At 44.4% G+C, this 22,591-nt stretch overlaps 1 protein-coding gene across 1 annotated transcript in view; it reads left to right on the top strand.

The window, feature by feature from the left end:
- Positions 1 to 6,138, top strand: part of RPS6KA3 (ribosomal protein S6 kinase A3) — a 102,051-nt gene extending 95,913 nt beyond the window's left edge. Inside the window, exons 22-23 of the mRNA XM_075263827.1 lie at positions 1,009 to 1,149; positions 2,808 to 6,138. Coding sequence (XP_075119928.1) covers positions 1,009 to 1,149; positions 2,808 to 2,933 — 267 coding nt within the window. The 3' untranslated portion in view covers positions 2,934 to 6,138. The remainder of the gene's footprint in view (positions 1 to 1,008; positions 1,150 to 2,807) is intronic.
- Positions 6,139 to 22,591: the final 16,453 nt, after the last annotated feature.

Raw genomic sequence — 22,591 nt, 5'->3', positions numbered from 1 at the left:
TCAATATGTTCTGAGTAGTAGATACTGTATATTTCTTTCTATGTGGTGTTTTTTGTTTTCTCTCCAAATGGGATCAGAAAGTATCATGCTGGCTTCACATATTACTGCTATACACTCATTTAGAAGAATGGAGTGGTCACAGCGAATGGACTCCAGTGTAGGAACAGCAAAAGGGACTGTCTATCAAACTATAATAATATTGTAGTAAATGCTCCGATTATCAGCTGGAAAGATCTAAGAATAGAGCAGGACATTTTACAGTCCCCCATGGCATATTCTGTGCAATCCATAGACTGCTTTATTTCTGTCACTGAGCCAGCCATGTATTGCTGAAAAGCGAAAACTCTGAACCAGTGCTGTCTATAGATGGGTGTGACTCTGGTTTGTATAATGGGTGGAACATTGAGGGTAAATACCTATAATTTGCACTAGAGAGATGTTTTTTTGTCTTGCTAGAGCAGGGGTAGGGAATGTACGGCTCTCCAGCTGTTGCAAAACTACAACTCCCAGCATACATACTGGCTCTGCTGTTCTGGGAACTCCCATGGAAGTGAATGGAGCATGCTGGGAGTTGTAGTTTCACAGCAGTTGGAGAGCCAAAGGTTCCCTACCCCTGTGCTAGAGGGAGTATAGTTTGTATGAATCCCTACATCAGTTGTTTCTCAGCAAAGAAACCAAGTATGTTCCAAGAATTGCTGCAGTATAAGTTAGCATCCAATCTGCATTGGTCTATTGCTTGCATACAACTCTGCAAGGAAGGCACAAGGAGTTTCTCAGACTTCACTATTCGTACATTTTTCAGGCTGGTAACATTATTTTCAGGATTCAATGTCGGGCACTTTAACAGCAGTCAGTCTGCTGAGATACCCTTTACACATAGACAGCATCCCTCACTGAAATGGAAGTCCATTCTGTAACGTGATGAAATTATTCTGTAACTGTCTGATTACCTGACCTCACTTACTGAAAATGTGAATGATTAACCAGAAGATTGCTTTGTTTTGATAGGATTTGGTGTCAAAAATGCTTCATGTGGATCCACATCAAAGATTAACAGCAGCCCAGGTACTAAAGCATCCCTGGATAGTGCACTGTGACCAGCTGCCTCAGTTCCAGCTCAACCGCCAGGACGCTCCTCACCTAGTAAAGGTAAAGAAGTCCATATGTATAGCGTTCTATTAGATTTATGAGGATTTCTGCACGGTATATGCAATTCGTTTTTGGTTAGGTCCTCTGATCCTGAAGAGCAGTGTTAATAACAGGATTTCCATTCAAGAGTGCCCAGGCTTTATATATATATATCAATGACTGATGGCTATGACCAGATGAGGAAATTTGAGCTAATTTGCTAGTAATTTGAAAATTGGGAAATATTATGTTTCGATGACCCTTTCCTTGTATTTTACCCAATGCATTTAGTCCTTTTGGAGAGCTGGAAGCTGGCCAGCTAATAAGAATTGGGACAGGAGAATACTATGGCTCTGGTATTGGTGCATCAGCCTCGCAATCTATATAGCTGCTCAGGGTAAAATACAGAAAGAGGAGATTATCAGCTAGCATCTGACGAAGTGTAGTTCTACCGGTATTATTACCAGAAAACACAACTGAGATGGAGTTATTTATATGCAGCTGCATACAAATATTCCAATCTCGAGGGTATTTTCAACAAGTGATTTCTCTAGAAATAGTGATGGTAGCAGTGCTAGCTTCAGAAGAAAGTTTAGACAAAACTAGGTTTTCATATCTGTGACCGCTACAGAGGGATCTTCATGTTCTTGTGAACATCTGACACTGCTCTCCAAATTCATCACCCCACCAACTGAGAACAGGGTAAGATGGCTGCCGCACCCCAACACTGAGAATAAGCAGCTGTTTTAATCTTGCGATGTAGCACTGTCTCATTATGGCAGAGAGCTGTAAATGTGAATGCGGAGAAGTCCCAGCTGTGCTCTCATCATTGTACATGGGCTGATGAACAGGACAAAACATCCTGCAGTGCAGATTCTCCTAGAAATGACTTCATGCTCTCCTGCTGCACTGCAGTGTTAATCTTTGTCATGTGCTGTCTATGTGCTAAATGCTATAGTAAATAAATAATGGGAAAAGGACACCTTACTGGAAATATCTCTGCTATATGTCTGTCTCTTGTACTGCAGCCCTATTATGGGTGCTAATATGCCATTGAGGTCTGGTCCTTACACAGGTTGGTTTTATTTTTTGTTTTTGAGTGTACTGTGTATGTGCAAGGTGGATATGCCTTTAAAGATATATGTGAGGAGAATTTACAACACCAAACCACAAGCATGCCAGTATGTTCTGGTGGTTTAATATACCATGGTAGGCCTGTCTACCCCAGGAGCATTACAACAAAAAAAAAAAAAAAACCACCAAATAAATTCTCATCTGACTCTTCTTGTTGCTCCTGGTACATGTGTATGTTTCCAGTATGTCTGGGGCACTATAACTTGGCTTCACTGCACTTGCACTAGAAGTTGGTCTATCTGCAGTACAGTCAAGGTTTACGTCAATGTAAAAATGTGCATGTACCTGGAAGACCCAACTCTGTGGCAGACAGACTTATTATAGGCATATTGTGGCCATTAATTCACATACCTTCATGGGTACATGCTGAAGCCTGTGTTAGTACATAGACTTAACCTCCACACTCTAGTCTGCGCTAGCACGCAAAGAGAGTGTAATATATAATAATGTTACTGATTCTCTTTTCAGGTCATACCTCTCACTACATGTGTAGTGTCTGTTTCTTCATGTGTGTTTTTATTAATATGCTCTTTGTTCCACTTTAGGGAGCCATGGCTGCAACCTACTCTGCTTTGAACCTCAATCCATTGTCTCCAGTGCTGGAACCTGTTGGCCGTTCCACTCTCGCTCAAAGAAGAGGTATAAAGAAAATTACCTCCACCGCCCTGTGAACACAAACTCGTATGTCTACAGAGTGTTAGAGCTGAAGATCCACAGCACAAAACCAAGCCAACAGAGATAGCACATATCAAAAAGAGACACTCCGGCAGGCACCTTCTCTCTGCCGGCTCACCATCAATGCTGCTGCTTTTTGTCTGTTTTCTCCTTACATTGTTGATGGCAAGCCTTCTACCTTACTGACTCGAATGACCAGTCTGTAGTATATGATACAAGTGAAAAGACTGGTCCTCCAAAAGAGCGGAGCAATAAGACTTTCCTCCTCCCTAGCATGAAGAATACACTGAAACAATGGCAACCCATATTTTTTTTTTATAGGGAGAGTTTTTAGTCGCCCATCTCAGCGAGTTGTAGATACACTCTTTATTTTGAGCACTTACGTGATTTCAAAGCTGTGTTCCTTAAATCCTTGTACTTTGTGCCATGCAAACGTTTCAGTTTATTTCATGGCCATTTTCTGTGTTTCATTTGTTGCCTGTTTTTCTTATTGTGCTCTGATTTACCTTTTTTTTTTTTTTTTTTTTTTTTTCTATTCAGTTTTTCTTATGCCTTGTATTGATTTCAAGATGTATTCCTGTACGTTCTGAGAAGGTGCACTGGTCCACTGGCGTGACGGTGTGTACTTGGATGTCACTGCATCTGAATGTAACATGATCCAACAATTCCAGGAGAATATGAGCCTGCTCCTCTAGAGAAATGGCAGTCAGTGGTGTGGATTGGTGTGCACGCCATGAATCGCCAGCGTCTGTCATTATCCTGTTAAGTTCATGCTTTACTGCCTTTTTATAGTTCTATATTTGTACATATTGGGTTTCAGTGTCATAAAGCTTTGGCTTATCATCGCCCCCTACTCTCTGCGTTTAGTCTCGTGCAGATAACATGAATGGGCATCCAGATTTAACCATGCTGTGTCTCAGTTGTGTTAGCAGGGAATGATCAAAGCTTCATATGACAGGAGCTGGGTCTGTTCTTGTAGGCTATTTATAACATCTGTGATGTGAGAATTCCCGTGCAGGCTGCCATAGGGGTAATCCACGTCTTCTGTATACATGAGCAATGCTAGTAAAATAAACCAATAGAAAAGGTTCATATTTAGCCACTGAGTGTGCAGGGTGTCCACAGCTTGTCTACCCTAAAAGTAGCAAGAGAGATGTTGTGTCCTACTGCACCTTTGCATAGTACCATAAGTAAGCAATAGACCACATAAGCAGTCATTGATTTTTTTTTTTTTTTTTTTAAATATATATAGATATATATTTTTTTTTTCTTAAATAATGAAAGATGCCGATCTCACAAAGCCTTTAGAATGAGTTATATCTGAACTGTGGTCTGATGGCATAGTGGGGGGCGGTCAGCGGATGATATTCCGAGATGTAATCTAATTTATTTAGCAGCATACTTAAGCCCGGCTGCTTAAACTCCAGTAAATCTAATGCAGTGGTGAAGAGTCTTCCTGCCATTGCTTTTTCCTTTCCCCTCCTTCCAGTTTTGCACTTAAAGCGAACCTCTGGTTTCACTAATTTCGCAATAAAAACTTATTACAGATGTAAAATACCTGGTGTCATCTCTTTCATTGTATTTTGTGCAGTTCCTCCATATCCCAGCGCTGCTCGCAATCCTCTGAATCCTATTTCAGTGGCTTGAAATGCCAACCCCCCAAACCTCCATAGCACTTCAGCTGCTTCCTCTAGGAGGAGAGTCTATTCTGAGCACTGGGGAAATTTCAGTAAGACTGGCACATTGCGCACCAGCCTTAATATTGTGGGCATTGGCTGCAGATGTGCCAGAATTATTAAAGGGGTCCAACACCTGGCCCCCACACAGATCAGCTGTTTTGCAGGCTTCTGGGCTCTGGAAGTTACAACGGTAGATGCAGCGTATGTGCAGAAATAGGAGCAATGCTGCAGCCCAGTCCACTGTATAGCAGTGGTTGTGGAGGAGGGCATAGGATGAGAGAGCCTGCCCATGCTCTCTGTTCAGTGTTGTAACGTCTAGCAGCTGGAGCCTGTCAAAACCTCTGATCTATGTGAGGTCCCTGGGTGTCGGACCCCATCTGGTGATGTACTGATGACATTTCCTGAGACTATTTTAAGGGCCTTTTAATCATTCTGAGCCAGAATTGAAATATGCACCAATTTCTTGCACAAGTTATAGTATATCTTTTGGGCCAAACCATACCCAGTCTACTTTGATGCCTTCCCCTCTCTGCCCATTTTTTTTTTCAAAACGGGTGAGCAAATTGCAAAACTGACAGTGGCACTATTTTTAGTGCAAAGAACCTTGTGGTAGAAAACTGGCATGAATACTTTGATAAACTTCGCCCACTGTGCTTTGGAATTTTATGACACTTCTTCCCCCTATTCTTGAATGAACCAGTCAAGAGGGGGGTAGGGGGGCTGTCTCAGACTACCATAGAACAGTGTGCATTGACTATTCTGACAGGCTGGTGGCCATTTTACAGAACTGGGAATGAAAGGAACAGCACCAAAAAAAAGAGGGCGACGCCAAGCAATTTAATTATGCATTCGAAATTTGTTGTGAAATTTTTTGTAAATCAGAGGGCTACTTTAAAATAGCTTTTTTTAAACCCATCAATATGACTTTTTTTTTTAATAGAATTTTTCCGTTTTCATTATTTTCTCAAAGCAGAAGCCTTGTAAGGGGGTCATTCAGGATAAGACTGTGTTGTATAACGGATGAGTTTTCTCATGAAAATGATGTGCATTATGACTTTACTCCAACACAGAATAAAGGGACATTGTACACAAAGGGATGTAATTATTTTGCAGTTACTGTATCTCTGGTGGGAGGGGCTGTGTAACTTTTTTTTTTTAATACAAATCATAGAGAATATTTTTCTACAGTTATGTACAATCATTCTTTATATTAGACTTTGCATGGCATGTCAGTACAATTATGATACTTGAAGTAGAATCCTGAATTTTCTCCCTTTGCCATCTTTTTTTTTTTTTTTGGAAGATGCTTCTCAATGCTTCCATTGCAGTAAACTGAAATACAATGTCATAGTAAAATTAATGTAAGAATATCTCTCGCCACCTTCCTTGAAATAAATTTAACAGTTACTATGTATCCACTATGATCGATTCTTAATGGTATTCCTTGCTTGTACATTTCTCTTAATCTGTTTTGTAATCTTCTAAAGAAAATGCAGACATTTATATAATAAACTTTCAAATACCTACATGAATACGGTTTGTGGTTGTGATATATGGTGTATGGTTTGTGGCTTCTGGAGTGGTGTCTGTGGACAAATATGGAACCGTGATTAATTGGGCATTTTAGCTAGACTACGTTTAATGATGATTATTTTAGGCCAAATTCGGGGACAGATTATAAAAGGAGAGCGGTCACCTCCCCTGTTGGGAATCTTAGTTAAGTAGTGAGCCATGCATGCCCAAGGGAGGTGACCGATGTCACACATGCAAGGAGAGGCTCAGAGGAAGCTTGATAAAGTGCCTTGATGGCATGAAACGATGGTCACGGCTTCGTTTTTTGGCATTCCTCCGTCACTGTTTGTCGATGTTTTAATGAAGATTCAATAAAGTTCTGTAACTTTTAGAGAGACGTTTTGGGTGCGTGCCCTGCCATGTTTTTTTTTTGTTAAAGGAGACACGGGTTGTAGCCTGGGGCCCATTGCACCTTTATAATCCAACCTCATAATCAACGGTATTGGCATACAGTTGATTAATATTGTGAGGCATGGGGAGCCTACAGGTGGGGAGCTGCTATTCAGACCAAGGAATATAATTAGCGGAGGTGAGCAAACTTAAAAAGCATTACAACCTATCCAGTGGTACTCCTGGTCCTCTTCAGGGACTGCCTGTGAAGTCATGTGACTACTGAGGACCAATCACAGACCTCAATGGCCGTGACGTCATTGAAGAGGATGGACTACCTTGGCCAGAGCCCAGAGGTTGTGAGTAAGGGTGAGTTCACACTGAGTATACGCCAGCTTATTCTGAACGTAAAACACGTTCAGAATCAGCGGCGTATAAAGCAGTTCCCATTTATTTCTATGGGAGCCGGCATATGAGCGCTCCCCATAGAAATGAATGGGCTGCTTTTTTCACTACGAGCACTCTCATTGAAGTGAATGGAAAGTGCTCGCGTGTACGGCAAGCTCTGCTCATGCCAAGCCGTACACGCGGGCACTTTCCATTCACTTCAATGAGAGTGCTCGTAGTGAAAAAAGCAGCCCATTCATTTCTATGGGGAGCGCTCATATGCCGGCTCCCATAGAAATAAATGGGAACTGCTTTATACGCCGCTGATTCTGAACATGTTTTACGTTCAGAATAAGCTGGCGTATACTCAGTGTGAACTCACCCTAACACTGTTTTTTTATGTTTGCTCACCTTCCATGGGCACCATTAGTTATACTCTGGGCTGTGAAGAGAACTGAGTATAAGGCCTCGTTCACACGGTGTAACGTGCCGCGTGAATAAATGCACGGCCGCAAACTAGCGTGGCGCATACGATCCCCGCTCCCATTGAAATTAATGGGAGCGTGTACGGCATGCAAAGCGTCCCGCGGCATACACGTGCCACATCACGCGGCACGTTACACCGTGTGAATGCGGCCTAACAGTTCCAGCTTGTTCCAAACTAAACTGCTGGTAGAAGTTTGGTAATACTGTAATAACCGAACTGAAATAAACAATATGCATAAAATCCCATCGGGTAAAGCAGATTGACAGTAGGTTTTGGTTATTTTTCAAGTAATTCCCTAGCCATAGTCAATCATCTCTGGGTTGCCATAGATGCTGTAGTTAGATGACTGTAGTGTAGTGTAGTGTACATGGGGCCCGGTAGAAATACATGATGGCCAGATGATCATTATGCTAACTTGACCATCTATTGTGTATGCTCAGCCGTAGACTTATTACACTCTGGTGGTGAATTTTTCTGCAGATAAGCCCTAACCTATACATAAGTAATAGAGATGAGCGAACAGTGTTCTATCGAACACATGTTCGATCGGATATCAGGGTGTTCGCCATGTTCGAATCGAATCGAACACCGCGTGGTAAAGTGCGCCAAAATTCGATTCCCCTCCCACCTTCCCTGGCGCCTTTTTTGCACCAATAACAGCGCAGGGGAGGTGGGACAGGAACTACGACACTGGGGGCATTGAAAAAAATTGGAAAAAGTCATTGGCTGCCGAAATCAGGTGACCTCCATTTTAGACGAATAGTGGATTTCAAATCCGGGTCATATGAGAATGTGAACTTTGTGACTATGAGACAGGGATAGCTGTACAGGCAGGGATAGCTAGGGATAACCTTTATTTAGGGGGGAATGTTATTAAAAATAACTTTTTGGGGCTCTATCGGGTGTGTAATTGTGATTTTTGTGAGATAAACTTTTTCCCATAGGGATGCATTGGCCAGCGCTGATTGGCCGAATTCCGTACTCTGGCCAATCAGTGCTGGCCAATGCATTCTATTAGCTTGATGAAGCAGAGTGTGCACAAGGGTTCAAGCGCACCCTCGGCTCTGATGTAGCAGAGCCGAGGCTGCACAAGGGTTCAAGCGCACCCTCGGCTCTGATGTAGGAGAGCCGAGGGTGCACTTGAACCCTTGTGCACCCTCGGCTCTGCTACATCAGAGCCGAGGGTGCGCTTGAACCCTTGTGCACACTCTGCTTCATCAAGCTAATAGAATGCATTGGCCAGCGCTGATTGGCCAATGCATTCTATTAGCCCGATGAAGTAGAGCTGAATGTGTGTGCTAAGCACACACATTCAGCTCTACTTCATCGGGCTAATAGAATGCATTGGCCAGCGCTGATTGGCCAGAGTACGGAATTCGGCCAATCAGCGCTGGCTCTGCTGGAGGAGGCGGAGTCTAAGATCGCTCCACACCAGTCTCCATTCAGGTCCGACCTTAGACTCCGCCTCCTCCGGCAGAGCCAGCGCTGATTGGCCGAATTCCGTACTCTGGCCAATCAGCACTGGCTAATGCATTGTATTGGCGTGATGAAGCAGTGCTGAATGTGTGTGCTTAACACACACATTCAGCTCTACTTCATCGGGCTAATAGAATGCATTGGCCAATCAGCGCTGGCCAATGCATTCTATTAGCGTGAACTGAGTTTGCACAGGGGTTCTAGTGCACCCTCGGCTCTGCTACATCAGATTGCTACATCTGATGTAGCAGTGCCGAGTGTGCATCAGATGTGTAGTTGAGCAAAACTGACTCAGCACTGCTAAGTCTCTGCATTCGCATAGGAATGCATTGGCCAGCCTTCGGCCAATCAGCGCTGGCTCTGCCGGAGGAGGCGGAGTCTAAGGTCGGACCTGAATGGAGACTGGTGTGGAGCGATCTTAGACTCCGCCTCCTCCAGCAGAGCCAGCGCTGATTGGTCGAGTTCCATACTCTGGCCAATCAGCACTGGCCAATGCATTTCTATGGGGAAAAGTTAGCTTGCGAAAATCGCAAACTGACAGGGATTTCCATGAAATAAAGTGACTTTTATGCCCCCAGACATGCTTCCCCTGCTGTCCCAGTGTCATTCCAGGGTGTTGGTATCATTTCCTGGGGTGTCATAGTGGACTTGGTGACCCTCCAGACACGAATTTGGGTTTCCCCCTTAACGAGTTTATGTTCCCCATAGACTATAATGGGGTTCGAAACCCATTCGAACACTCGAACAGTGAGCGGCTGTTCTAATCGAATTTCGAACCTCGAACATTTTAGTGTTCGCTCATCTCTAATAAGTAAGGCTTGAAAAAGTGCAGTCTGGCACGAAACGTTCGTTGCCTGGCCTGTTTTGTGCATCTATTCTCTACTATGTTTTTTGAGAATGTTTTTATGGACAAATGGAAGAATAATTCAGTTTTATGATATAACTCTCTGCTGAGTGCCCCCTGTTTTTCTTTCTTTTCTTTCAGAGACTTAAAAATTGACCACTTGTCCCTATATTTCTCTCAATTATCCCCGAACATTACTAGGCCACCCTCAATGTTATAAATAGAGACAAGCCTCAGCTAGCAGGCCCCATAGAAGCCTTTGATGGATATTCTATTTACAGTATATACGGTACTAGTAAACTTTTCTACAAATGGATCTTCAGCTTTGTAAATTATTTTAATTGATTTTATTGTATCAGATTTCTAATGCAAGAAGATAAATGTGTGCACAATCTTTGTTGCTATGCAACTAATGACTATTCCTCATCTTACAGTCCTATACAGCACTCGAGAACAAATGGTGTTTAACTCTATACTGGACTGAGAATGAAAGGACATGCCGACGTATTCATCTATAACTATAACTGGACTTTGTGATTGCTGCTAAAAACTCACCAGAAAAAAAAAAAAAAAAAAAAAATTAGTTTTGAAATATCAAACAGATATTTCTTAATTTTATATAATATTTTTGGATCAAAAAGTTGTGCGCTGATTTTTTGGCATGAAAGGGTTATTCAGTTACTGTCCAAATAACAGGATACATGAATACACTTCAATATAATTACATCCATACAATTCTTAGTATATATTATTTTTCAGTTCGTCACTGTGTATCTGATTTATTTCCAGGTCTTTAACCACAGCTGTGACGTTTTGTTCACAAGCCCCCATCCTATTGAGCAGCTCAGCCAGCAAATGAAACATCACAGCAGCGGAACGTGAACTTCTTGCCTCTTTAAGCCACTCGTGGGTGTTATTTATTGCCTGGTCAGATATGCAGGAGAGCAATGCTGCACGAACTGAAGAAGTGAGACACAGGAGAGAAAGGAATGGTATACAGAGTGAGAGCAGGCAGATGAATCATGGGAAATGTAGTTTGTCCACATATTCACATGTAAGCAACAATGATACAAGGAGCAGCAAGTAAAATGAAGCCAAGCAAAGGCTGCACAAGAGAACAGTGAATATTTAGCACTGCTGTGGATGTACTTGCAGTTAATTTTTGGAACATGGCCCCTTTAAGTGGAGTTTGCCTTATTCAAGTGGATCCCAGATATTCAGTGACGGACTCCCTTTAATAAAATTGAAGAGAATACATGCCCTTGCCATGCTATATTATATTATATAGCATTATCTCATGCAGCAGAGCTGGTCACCTTTTAATAAAATTTCCATATAGAATTTATCTAGCTATAAAGGAGTAAATGTAAATACATTGCATTACTTACTGTTATCCTGAATGACAGTTTTTAATATACTTTAGAAGGGGTTTTCCATCCCCAAAAAGACTTTCCATACTGGTGGCCTATCCACAAGATGGGTCATCACTATGGTATGGGGACCTGACGCCCAGACCCCGTAAACTATTCCAGCAGTACCAGGTACCAGAAGCCGCTATTGGAATGAGAAGTGTGTGCAATCTGCTCCTCATCTAATAGGACCTCTGCATTAGATAGGTCATCGGTATGGAATGGTGAATGGCGACTGACGCAGGCTGTGATTCTTCTGTAGCTGTCAATCCTGTCATTCTATGATAGATCAGAATAATGGACGTAACAACACAGTGTAAAAGCAGCCTAACTAGTACCATAATGCTAGTAGATATATTCTTCTAATGCAGCTCTGAAATTCAGGAACACTACAAGAGTAATGAAATGTATTTACAAGGCTGCTCAATTTATGCAAGTTAATACGATAGAAACTGTTAAACTGTGTTTAAAGTGGAACATAAGATTTGCACGTCCTGTATAGCTCCTATTTCCCACATTATAAGGCATATCTCCTGTGAATAAAAATAACTGAATAAATGTGCAATGTTCTGCAGAAAAGCAAACTCACTCAAATAGCTTCACATCTTGCATATGTGGAACACTATTGCCCTCAAGTGGCTGACAAATATCATTGAAGTATAGTAAAACTGATAGGAAGGACAACGAAGGGTGGATAAATGGATATGGGCAGCGCTTATTATTATTTCTGAATGGACTGGGTTTAATTTTACATATTTCACTGTATGGTAAAAATGGCACATTACCTAAGGTGATACTATATTTATATAATTTGTATTGTGTTTTAATATGAATACATTCAAAAGAAATAAGAATTTTTTTCACCTATTATCTGTTTATATTTCCATGTACGGACAGGCCTTTTGTTTTTAGTTTTTACCAAGACCAATTTGGGGGATGTAAAACATTTTGATCAGAGGTGTATCTAAAGTCTTGTGGGCCCCGAAGCAAACTTTTGTCTGGTGTCTCCTACCACCTTCGTACAGCGAAATCTTGATAGTGACAGTCAGCGGTATTTCAGATACTTGAAAGGGATACAACTTTAGTACCCACAACAGCAGTTATCAAATATATGGTGAGTGAGCAGCTATGTACTGTGAGAAACAGCGGATCTGCAGGGTCCGAGAGATTTATGAAGTCAGTAAGGGTCCAACAACCAGGGCCCCTGCTAATCAACTGTTTGAAGATACTGTGGTGCTTTTGCAACTCCTTCACTATTTACATTGCACAGTATCTGTTTTATAATCACCATGCAATGTCATTACAGTCTGCAATAGAGCATGGTTGCTATAAAACAGATCATGTGTGATGTGAATAGTAAAGGAGCCCCACACAGTGTAATATGCTCCACAGTGGCCCCCACACAGTATAATATTCTAAACAGTGGCCCCCACACAGTATAATATGCTTCAAAGTGGCTCACACACAGTATAATATGCTTCAAAGTGGCCCCCACACAGTATAATGTGCTCCATAGTGGCCCCCACATAGTATAATGTGCTTCATAGTGGCCCCCACACAGTATAATGTGCTTCAAAGTGGCCCCCACACAGTATAATATGCTTCAAAGTGGCCCCCACACAGTATAATATACCCCATAGTGGCCCCCACACAGTATAATGTGCTCCATAGTGGCCCCCACAGCGTATAATGTGCTCCATAGTGGCCCCCACACAGTATAATGTGCTCCATAGTGGCCCCCACACTGTATAATGTGCTCCATAGTGGCCCCCACACAGTATAATGTGCTTCAAAGTGGCTCCCACACAGTATAATATGCTCTATAGTGGCCCCCACACAGTATAATGTGCTCCATAGTGGCCCCCACACAGTATAATATGCTTCAAAGTGGCCCCCACACAATATAATGTGCTCCATAGTGGCCCCCACACAGTATATTATGCTTCAGGTGAACCCCAAATGCGATGAATATTTGTGAGGTACTGCCCTCCACTTCGGTCCTATTGTTATACTCTGACGTCTCCTCAGACCCCAGAGTATAATAAGTAGAGACCCGTGGAAGTGATTAAAAATAACAAACACTTAAAGGGGCTCTATCACTAGGAAAAGTCATTTTTAACTAATCACATCCTTGCATAGCCTTTAGAAAGGCTATTCCACACCTACCTTTAGTATGTAGATTGCCTCAGTGGTTTCTGAATAAGTCCGTTTTTATTCATATGCTAATTAGTCTGGTGCACGGTACATCGTGCACACCTCTCTTGTTGTTTCCTATGGGAGACTGCTGCTGTTGATGACTCAGCTTCCTGTTTGCCTCACACATATAGGAGATAATAGAAGAGAGGAGGCTGCTGGGAACTTCCTAAGCTGGCTGGAGGCTCATTAGCATATGAATAAAAACGGACTTATTCAGAAACCACTGAGGCAATTTACATACTAAAGGTAGGTGTGGAATAGCATTTCAAAAGGCTATGCAAGCATGTGATTAGTTAAAAATGACTTTTCCCAGTGATAGAGCCCCTTTAAAGATTTAAATTTTCATTCTGTGCACTGCACATTTCTTTTAGGTCATATTTTGTAATATACCCCTTAATAAATTCTGTGAGGGGTGTAGTTTCCAAAATAGGGTCACTTTTGGGGGTATTCTATTGGATTGGTACTCTAGGGGCTCTGCAAATGCAACATGGCACCCAAAAACTATTCCATCAAAATCCAAATAGCACTCTTTCCATTCTGAAGCCCTGTCATAGGCAGATTACACATATGGGGTATTGTCATGTTCAGGAGCAATTATGTAACAAAGTGTGTGCTACTTTTTCTCCTTAACCTTGTGAATATTAAAAATTTGTGGACAAAGTGATTTTTTCGCAATTTTTCATTTAACACATGCCAATGTTAATAAAATCTGTGAAATAGTTGTGGAGTCAAAATGCTCACTTTTAGGAGCTCTACAAATAAGACATGACAACTGAAAACTATTCCAGCAAAATCTGCTTTTCAAACACCCACTGGCGCTCTTTCTCTTTAGTATGCTGCCCTGTGCACCTCGCTTTTACATTTTGTAATATTGAAAATGCTCCAGTTATTACCCTTTACATCAGGAAAGATGTTTGCCCATGGTTTCTTAGGCACACATGGTGGTTATATTACAAAAAGCAATGGTTTTGTAGAATAAATAGCCAAATTTGGATGACTGTGCTACAGGCTTGTTATTTGGGAGACAAATTTTTCATTGTGAGCCACCAAAAATGATCCCTTTAGTAGAGAAGATGTGAAATTATTTTTTTTATTTTCTTATGCCAGCAGTGCTATACGGGAATGTGATGGACCAGGCCACAGGACATATTTGGCTAAGTGGTGGCAGTCTGGCTTACACAGCAGAGACAATCTCCCTCACTCTGATCTATCATTTGTATCACAATCTGCCTTCAGTTGATTGAATCTGAATAAACTTTGTTCTAACTCTTCTACCCCTAAGGGAGGGTTCACACAGTGTAGCGTGCCGCGTGATGTGGCACGTCTACGCCACGGGACCCTTTGCGGGCCGTACACGCTCCCATTGATTTCAATGGGAGCGGGGATTGTATGCGCCGCGCTAGTTTGCGGCCGTGATTATGCGGCCGCAACATTACGGCCGCAAACTAGCGCGGCGCATACGATTCCCGCTCCCATTGAAATCAATGGAAGCGTGTACGACCTGCAAAGGGTCCCGCGGCGTAGACGTGCCACATCACGCGGCACGTTACACCGTGTGAACCCTCCCTAAGATTCTCTAGTTTATTGCAAGCTTTGCTGCACAGAGAAAATGGAGTATTTGCTTCAGATCTAGTAGTGATGAATAACACATTGATCCCCAACTTCCACCATCACTCAAATGCCTCTTATTCCAGCCCACAGCACCTTATATACTGTAAATGCAGGGCCGCCGATAGGCCAGTACTATTGGTACTGGCATCAGGGGCCCGGCCAAATTGAAAAATGAGGGGGCCCGGTTTTGGCCCGCCACCGTGTGCCGGCCCCCTGGCGCCCATAGCAGTCATTGTGTATGTCCTATTTCAACTCAGATCTGCATCCAGAGGACGCAGATCTGAGTGGAAGACATACGCGGCTGAAGCAAGGAGCTGACACAGGTCAGCTTCTCGCTTCGCCGCTGCGCGCCTCTCTCCCTGACACATATGCGGCAGAAGCGAGGAGCTGACCTGTGTCAGCTCCTCGCTTCGCCGCCGCTGCTACTGGCTTGTAGACGCGATGTGATCACATCGCGTCTAAAAGCCAGTAGCCGGCGGCAGCGGCGAAGCGAGGAGCTGACACAGGTCAGCTCCCCGCTTCAGCCATCACGTCTACAAGCCAGTAGCCGGCGGCGAAGCGAGGAGCTGACACAGGTCAGCTCCTTGCTTCGCCACTGCGCGCCTCTCTCGCTGTCACATATGCGGCTGAAGCGAGGAACTGACCTGTGTCAGCTCCTCGCTTCGCCGCCTCCGCTACTGGCTTGTAGACGCGATGTGATGATGTCACATCGCGTCTATAACTGTGCGCCAGTGAGAGAGAGGCGCGCAGAGAGCTACGAGGGAACGAAGGAGAAGGTAAGTCAGTTAGTGTAATGTGGAACGTGAAACTGGGGGCAGAGAGAGGACGGCATGACACTGGGGGCAGAGATGGAGAGGACGGCATGACAATGGGGGCAGAGATGGAGGGGACATGAATATGGGGCAGAGATGGAGAGGACGACATGACAATGGGGGCAGAGATGGAGGGACATGAATATGGGGCAGAGATGGAGGGGACATGAATATGGGGGCAGAGATGGAGGGACATGAATATGGGGGCAGAGATGGAGAGGACGGCATGACACTGGGGGCAGAGATGGAGGGGACATGAATATGGGGGCAGAGATGGAGGGGACATGAATATGGGGGCAGAGATGGAGGGGACATGAATATGGGGGCAGAGATGGAGGGGACATGAATATGGGGGCAGAGATGGAGGGGACATGAATATGGGGGCAGAGATGGAGGGGACATGACTATGGGGGCAGAGATGGAGGGGACATGTATATGGGGGCAGAGATGGAGGGCATGAATCTGGGGGTAGAGATGGAGGGGACATGAAACTGGGGGCAGAGATGGAGGGGACATGAATCTGGGGGCAGAGATGGAGGGGACATGAATCTGGGGGCAGAGATGGAGGGGGGAAACATGAAACTGGGGGCAGAAATGGATGGGCGGACATGAATCTGGGGGCAGAGATGGAGGGGGGACATGAAACTGGGGGCAGATGAAGGGTGTATATGAAGCTGGGGGAGAGATAGAGGGGGGACATATAATGTACGGGTGACTGTAGGAGGATGATACTGTGTGCGGGCACATGAAAAATTAATGAGAATGGGTGGAGTCAACATAACGGTGGGTGGTTCTTCAAAAGTTGGGAGGTATGGGTACAGGGGGCAGTGGAAAGATGTTAGAAGGTGGACGGGGGGCGGGGAAGGGGGATTGTTGGGGCATCGGGTGTGCGGCACTGCTGAGAGGGAACTGGGGCCTGATTAAGCCTTGTAAAGCTGCTAAATAAAGGTAAATGTAATAAAGAATTGGTATGTCGCAAAATAAAGTAGTTTTAAAGTGGCGGCAGCGGGAGGGGGGGCCCAGACACTTAGGCTGTATGGGGCCCCAAAATTCCTGATGGCGGCCCTGTGTAAATGACATCACACCGCAAGGTATCCATCTACCACTGATGATTGGCTGAGGAGCTGTCAGGTGATATCCGCTGATCACAGTGACTCACAAACATGTATATTTGTATTCTCAATACTCAATATATGTCACGGTAACCATTCTAGTTAATCCAAACTGAATCACCATTTATTTGGATTCATTTAAAACCAAACAATTTGGAATAGGCAGGTCGAACCCGGCTCAGAACAATTCTGTTTCCCCATCTTACATAGATAGATAGGCAATACACAGTTTGCTGATAGATACATATTAGATAGAAAGATGAGAAGATATACATAGGAGACAGACTGATTCTGTAGATACTCTGATCGGTTGACAACAGTGAACTTCTTTAGTGAAATCTAGTTTTATTTACTAGCTCTCTGCCATATTTGTAATGCAGTGTCATCAAAGTTTACCATTTTCCTTGTATGTGAAAGATTACATTTTTCATGAGCTGCAACTTAAAGGAAGTAAAAGCAGTGACTCTCATTACGAGGGTAATGTATCCATCAATGAATGCATTTACCGCACTCCACTAAGTTCTCGATGTATCACATAATCAATGAGAGCGATAAAACAGAAGAGCAATGCTATACACAGAATAGGCAAAGATCCTGCTGATGACAAAGGATGTAAAATACAGGATGGATATTTTTAAAGGGATAAATGTCCCTGAATTCTTAAATGCTGGCCCAAGAGACCTTATATAATGTGGCAATGAGACTAATGCTGATTGTACGCCATTTATCTGGCAGTCGTCACTCAGTGACATTTACATTTACAAATTGTGCCAATGTTATCAGGTGATGATAAAGTTTCATTCCAACCACTGGAAATCCCAGCCAGGCTTATGTGTTGTTGGACACAAGAATCGGAATGTAATGTATGGACCTACGATGGAGGCGAGGGCCTTGTCAAGACTACCGTGTTAGATTTGACCCCCTTTGCTCTAATAATCCGTTAAAGATGTTGTCCAGACAAAAGTTTTATATTTTAAATAGACCAAGGGAAGTGAAATTTTTTTTTAAAAAAAATTATACTCACCAGTTACCAGTGCTCTTCAGCAGGATCAAAAAGTCCACATCTACATGAATTGTGACCGACACTGCTCATGTCATCACAACAGTAGCCAACTGCAACCATATTTGACCAAAACTAATAGTTGAACATGTCTCCAGTTGGGCCCACTGTGATAATACCCAACCACGACTCCCCACATATGTAACCATGAAGAATTGTCATAAAGAACAGCTACGGTTCAGAAAGTGGATGGATACAATGATATTGGCTGTCAATAAACGCAGTTGCAGCATGGTACTATGTTATAGTTGTACCGCCACTGATCAGCTGTTTTCTGCACTTTGTAAAGAGCTGGAAGCCGATGACTCCATAGACTGTACTGCAATCAGGCAGCTAATTGCAGAGTCCCTGAGGGGATGGCACTGACAGTTTTGGTTGGGCGAACACAACACTACTATTATTATACTCTGAGATCTCTTCAGACACCAGACTATAATAAGCAGAGGCCCAGGAGAAGTGATCAAACATAAAAAATGTTACTCACCTCTCCTGGACTTCAGCCTGATGTCAGGGACTGCTGAGGCCTTAGCGGTCACTGAGTTCACTCAAGCTGTCTCTGACTCCCTTCTAATATGAAACAAGTCAGTTTTCTGTTTCTCTAATAGGTGAGTTATTTTTCTGGCGGTGTTTGCGCCCTCTCAGGATAGTTAGCCGCGTCCATGGCTACTTCTAGTGTGCAAGGCAGGGAGTTATTCCATGAGTTATTCCACACATAACACACATGAGTTATTCCAAACTGCTCACGATACTGTAAGCATTTTATTTTCTCTTTTTCTCAGTTGTTTTTGATGGTTTCTCTTTATCTGACTGAGGGTGGGGCGGGTTCACACCTGCGCCCGGTCTCCGCTTTGCAGGTTTCCGTCTTCTGCCCGAGAAACTGGACAGGAGACAGAAACCCAGCAGTCAATTTTCAAACTCATTCACTTGAATGGATTTGCAAAGTGACTGCCCGTGAGCGTCTTGCTGCTCCATCGGGAATCCTGGTAAACTGCTACGAACACCTTAAAGAGGGCTCCTTTTTAAGTTCAAATTTCCCATCGCTGAAGCCAACGGTCCAATCAGCTGATGAATTTGTTGCTAGGCAGATTACCACAGAACCTGCTCGTGCCTTAGTGACACAGCTGACCAATCACCTGATGACTTCTGCTGCTGGGCGGACTTCAAGAAACCTTCAGAACCTTCTCCTGCCTCGACACAGCTGACCCAAGGATGACCTCCACACAGGTAAGACCACTGGGAATATAAAATAGGGAGGAAAACACAAAAAAAAACGGTACTATTCCGTTATCGGGCCAGCAGCAGCGCATTTCAGCACCAGCTTTCGGGACAGCAGTTCAGTTCAGCAGCGGGAATTACAATGACATCCGAGGACTGCTGGCCCGATGCTTGTGCCCAGTAGCCAGTACATCAATGACCCCCCCTCCATCTCCTCCTCCTTCCAGTGCTGCCCCCCAGCTCTCCTTACATCTACCCCGTACCCTCTCCCCGCCACATGACTAAGCCGATGCTGGCCCGATGATAGAGGCCGTGCTTGTGTGTAGTAGGCAGTACATCGATCGATGCCCTCATCCTCCTCTTCCTTCCAGTGCTGCCCCCCAGCTCTTCTTACATCTGCCCCGTACCCTCTCCCTGTAATAGGCCTCACCGTAAATCTTGAGCAATGAATGCTACTAGATAGCCGCCGGACGCTGCAGAAAGTTTGTCCCTCCGGCTCGCTGTAGCTCACCGTTCCTATAGTCGGCGTGTTTCTTGTCAGGGCCTGGATTGAGCCCCGGTGTCTTTCCTTTCGGTCTCGGTACTAGCGCTGAGGTGAGGCCTAGTCGTGTGGCGGGGAGAGGGTACGGGGAAGATGTAAGGAGAGCTGGGGGGCAGCACTGGCAGGAGGAGAAGGATGGGGGAGGGGGGTCATCGATGTACTGGTTACTGGGCACAAGCATCGGGCCAGCAGTCCTCGGATGTCATTGTAATTCCCGCTGCTGAACTGCTGTCCCGAAAGCTGCTGCTGAACTGCGCTGCTGCTGGCCCGATAACGGAATAGTACCAAAAAAACAACCATGCCAATAATAAACACAATAACCACCATTGAAAAAACCACCGTATCAGGGCCTGTGACACCATGAGGCCCATTTGCCAAAGCTCCTGGGTCCTGACATTCAGGCAGCTTCAGTGCTGAGTGGACAGCAGAAAAGCCAGAATCGGTCCTGGTGCAGCACAGCACCCAATAGGTCATTAACAAGACATATATTGAGTCTGTTACATTATTCTATGCAACAAACAGAATGGAAACCCCAGTGAATAACACAAAACACACGCCAAACAGTGGTGAACCTAGCCTCTCTGCTGCATGAGGCGGATGATCGAAATACACCTTCCCTCTCCAGACTGAATACCCTGCCACCTCCATTATACCCCACTCAACCTCTATTATGCCCCATATTAGCCCACTCCTGAACTATTATTATACTTTGGGATCTTTTCAGACCCCCAAGTATAATAATCAGAGACCCAGGAGAGGTGAAGAAACATAATAAACACTGTTCCTAACTCACCTCTCCTGGATCCATTGTTACTCCTAGCAGGCTTTGGGCCTTTATGGTAATGACTCAGACATCACGTGGACCCCCGAGTATAATAGTATAATAATAGCGGTAGTTGCGGTTTGCGGCCCAGGCCTGCTCATAGCTGCTTCTGCTCCCCTCTTCTGCATCCTATAGCAGAAAGGGAAGCAGGGGGCGGCCATGAGCAGGCCCAGGGAAGTAGGTAAATAGGCCGATACCTGCTGGGGAGGCCGCTCCAGGTAGCGGCCTATTAAAAAAAAAAGTATCCTCACTCACCTACCTGTAATCCCAAAATGGAGCTGATGGAGCTGCTGCTGCCGCCTCTTCTCCACCCGGCCGTGCATAAGACGTCTGCATCTCAGTGCAGGAGGCGTGATGACATCTTATCATCGCTGCTTACACTGAGACACAGAGGTCTAAGCCAGCCGAGGAGAGGTCCGCTCAGTTTTGCTGCCCCTCCAAAAGTGCCGTCTGAGGCGGCCACCTCACCTCGCCTCATTAGCCGTGTGCCCCTGACTCCAAATGAACATTGTCCATCACTATCATTGGAGCCTATGGGTCTGTTTTATATACGGTCATTCAATAAACATACACTGCAAACACAGTGTGAAAATACTGGTTTAGTTTATATTTACTTTGCAATTGTTCACATTTCACTACAAACTACAATAGCATTGCCTTCTCCTCATGTGCAGCTGTGCTTTGTACTGACATCTGGTGTCCTACTTGTGAACTGCAATCATATTTATTTAATGAGGACCTTTCATCAGATTGGGCACAGGCAGTTCTATATGCTGCTGGAAAGCCGACAGTGCGCTGAATTCAGCACACTATCGACTTTCCCAATCTGTGCCCTGGGTAAAGCGCTATCGGTCCCGGTACCGTAGCTCTTTACAGTCAGAAGGGAGTTTCTGACAGTCAGTCATGGACGCCCTTCTTCACAGCAGCACCTATTACGCTGTACTGAGAGAGCCCCCTCCATCCCTAAGAGTGGCCTGCAAGTGCCCGGAGCGCTTGTTCGCAGCGCAGGCTGAGAGTCAACTCTCAGCCTGCACTGTGAACAAGCAGACACCCGGGATCCCTGGCTGCATGCTGCGATCGACCCATACGTCCATTGCGATTGACCGGTAGATCGCGATGGACGTATTGGGCACCCCTGGCCTAGACAAATGCAGCAAGTATCCACTTTTTCCAATAATCAGACAGCATAATGAAACCCAGGGTCGGACTGGCCCGCCGGGGTACCGGGGAATCCCCCGGTAGGCCCCAGCCTGGACTGACAGTGCTCATTTCGTCAATGCAGAAGCACTGGTCAGGGGCCCGATCGGGATGTCAGGGGCAGGTTCAGGCCCCTGTCCAATGCATTTGCATTGATAAACTGAGCACTGATAGTGGCAGGGGCCGGATCAGTAAGCTCGGGGCCCCAGGCTGCCGGCAGCGCTGTAATTACTAAAGATGCCCGGCTGCCAGTTTCCCAGGGCCCCGACACTTACACAGAGAGGCCTCCTGCCGGTGCTATATTTTCCCTATTAATATAAGGAAAGTATATATTCGGAGGACGGAGCACACCAGGGGCTGCAGCTGTCCCTGCAATCTTTAGAAGCGATCTCTCTGCAGCCCGGACTTCCTTCCCCTCCCCCTCCCAGCAGTGAGTCATCGCTTACATCGGCCCGTGTGGGGACAGAGGAGTGTGCTGCTGCAATGATCCACAAATGTGAGTATATTTTTTCCTTTTTTTTTAGTAAAATGTAATGTTTAATATGTATATGTGTACATTTGTTTAACCATTAAGTCCTATCATGGTGTCTATCATACACCACTACCATACACATATCACTATGATAGACACCATGATAGTACTTAAGGGTTAAAGCATGTGACTTGTATACTGTGTGAGGACTGTATGTTTGTATACAGGTATGTGTGTGTATATACAGTATGCTATAATAATGTGTGAGTGTATGTATATATGTGAGTATATATAGTATATATGGTATATGAATGTACATAAATGTGTATATGCTAATTATATATATATATATATATATATATATATATATATATATATATGTGTGTGTATGTTAGTATATATGAATGTATATGTATGAGTGTGTAGTGTTG

Source organism: Leptodactylus fuscus, chromosome 2 (assembly GCF_031893055.1).
Source record: "Leptodactylus fuscus isolate aLepFus1 chromosome 2, aLepFus1.hap2, whole genome shotgun sequence".
Taxonomy (NCBI): domain Eukaryota; kingdom Metazoa; phylum Chordata; class Amphibia; order Anura; family Leptodactylidae; genus Leptodactylus; species Leptodactylus fuscus.
Note: the sequence above shows the minus strand (reverse complement) of the source record. Positions and strands in the feature narration are given on the sequence as shown.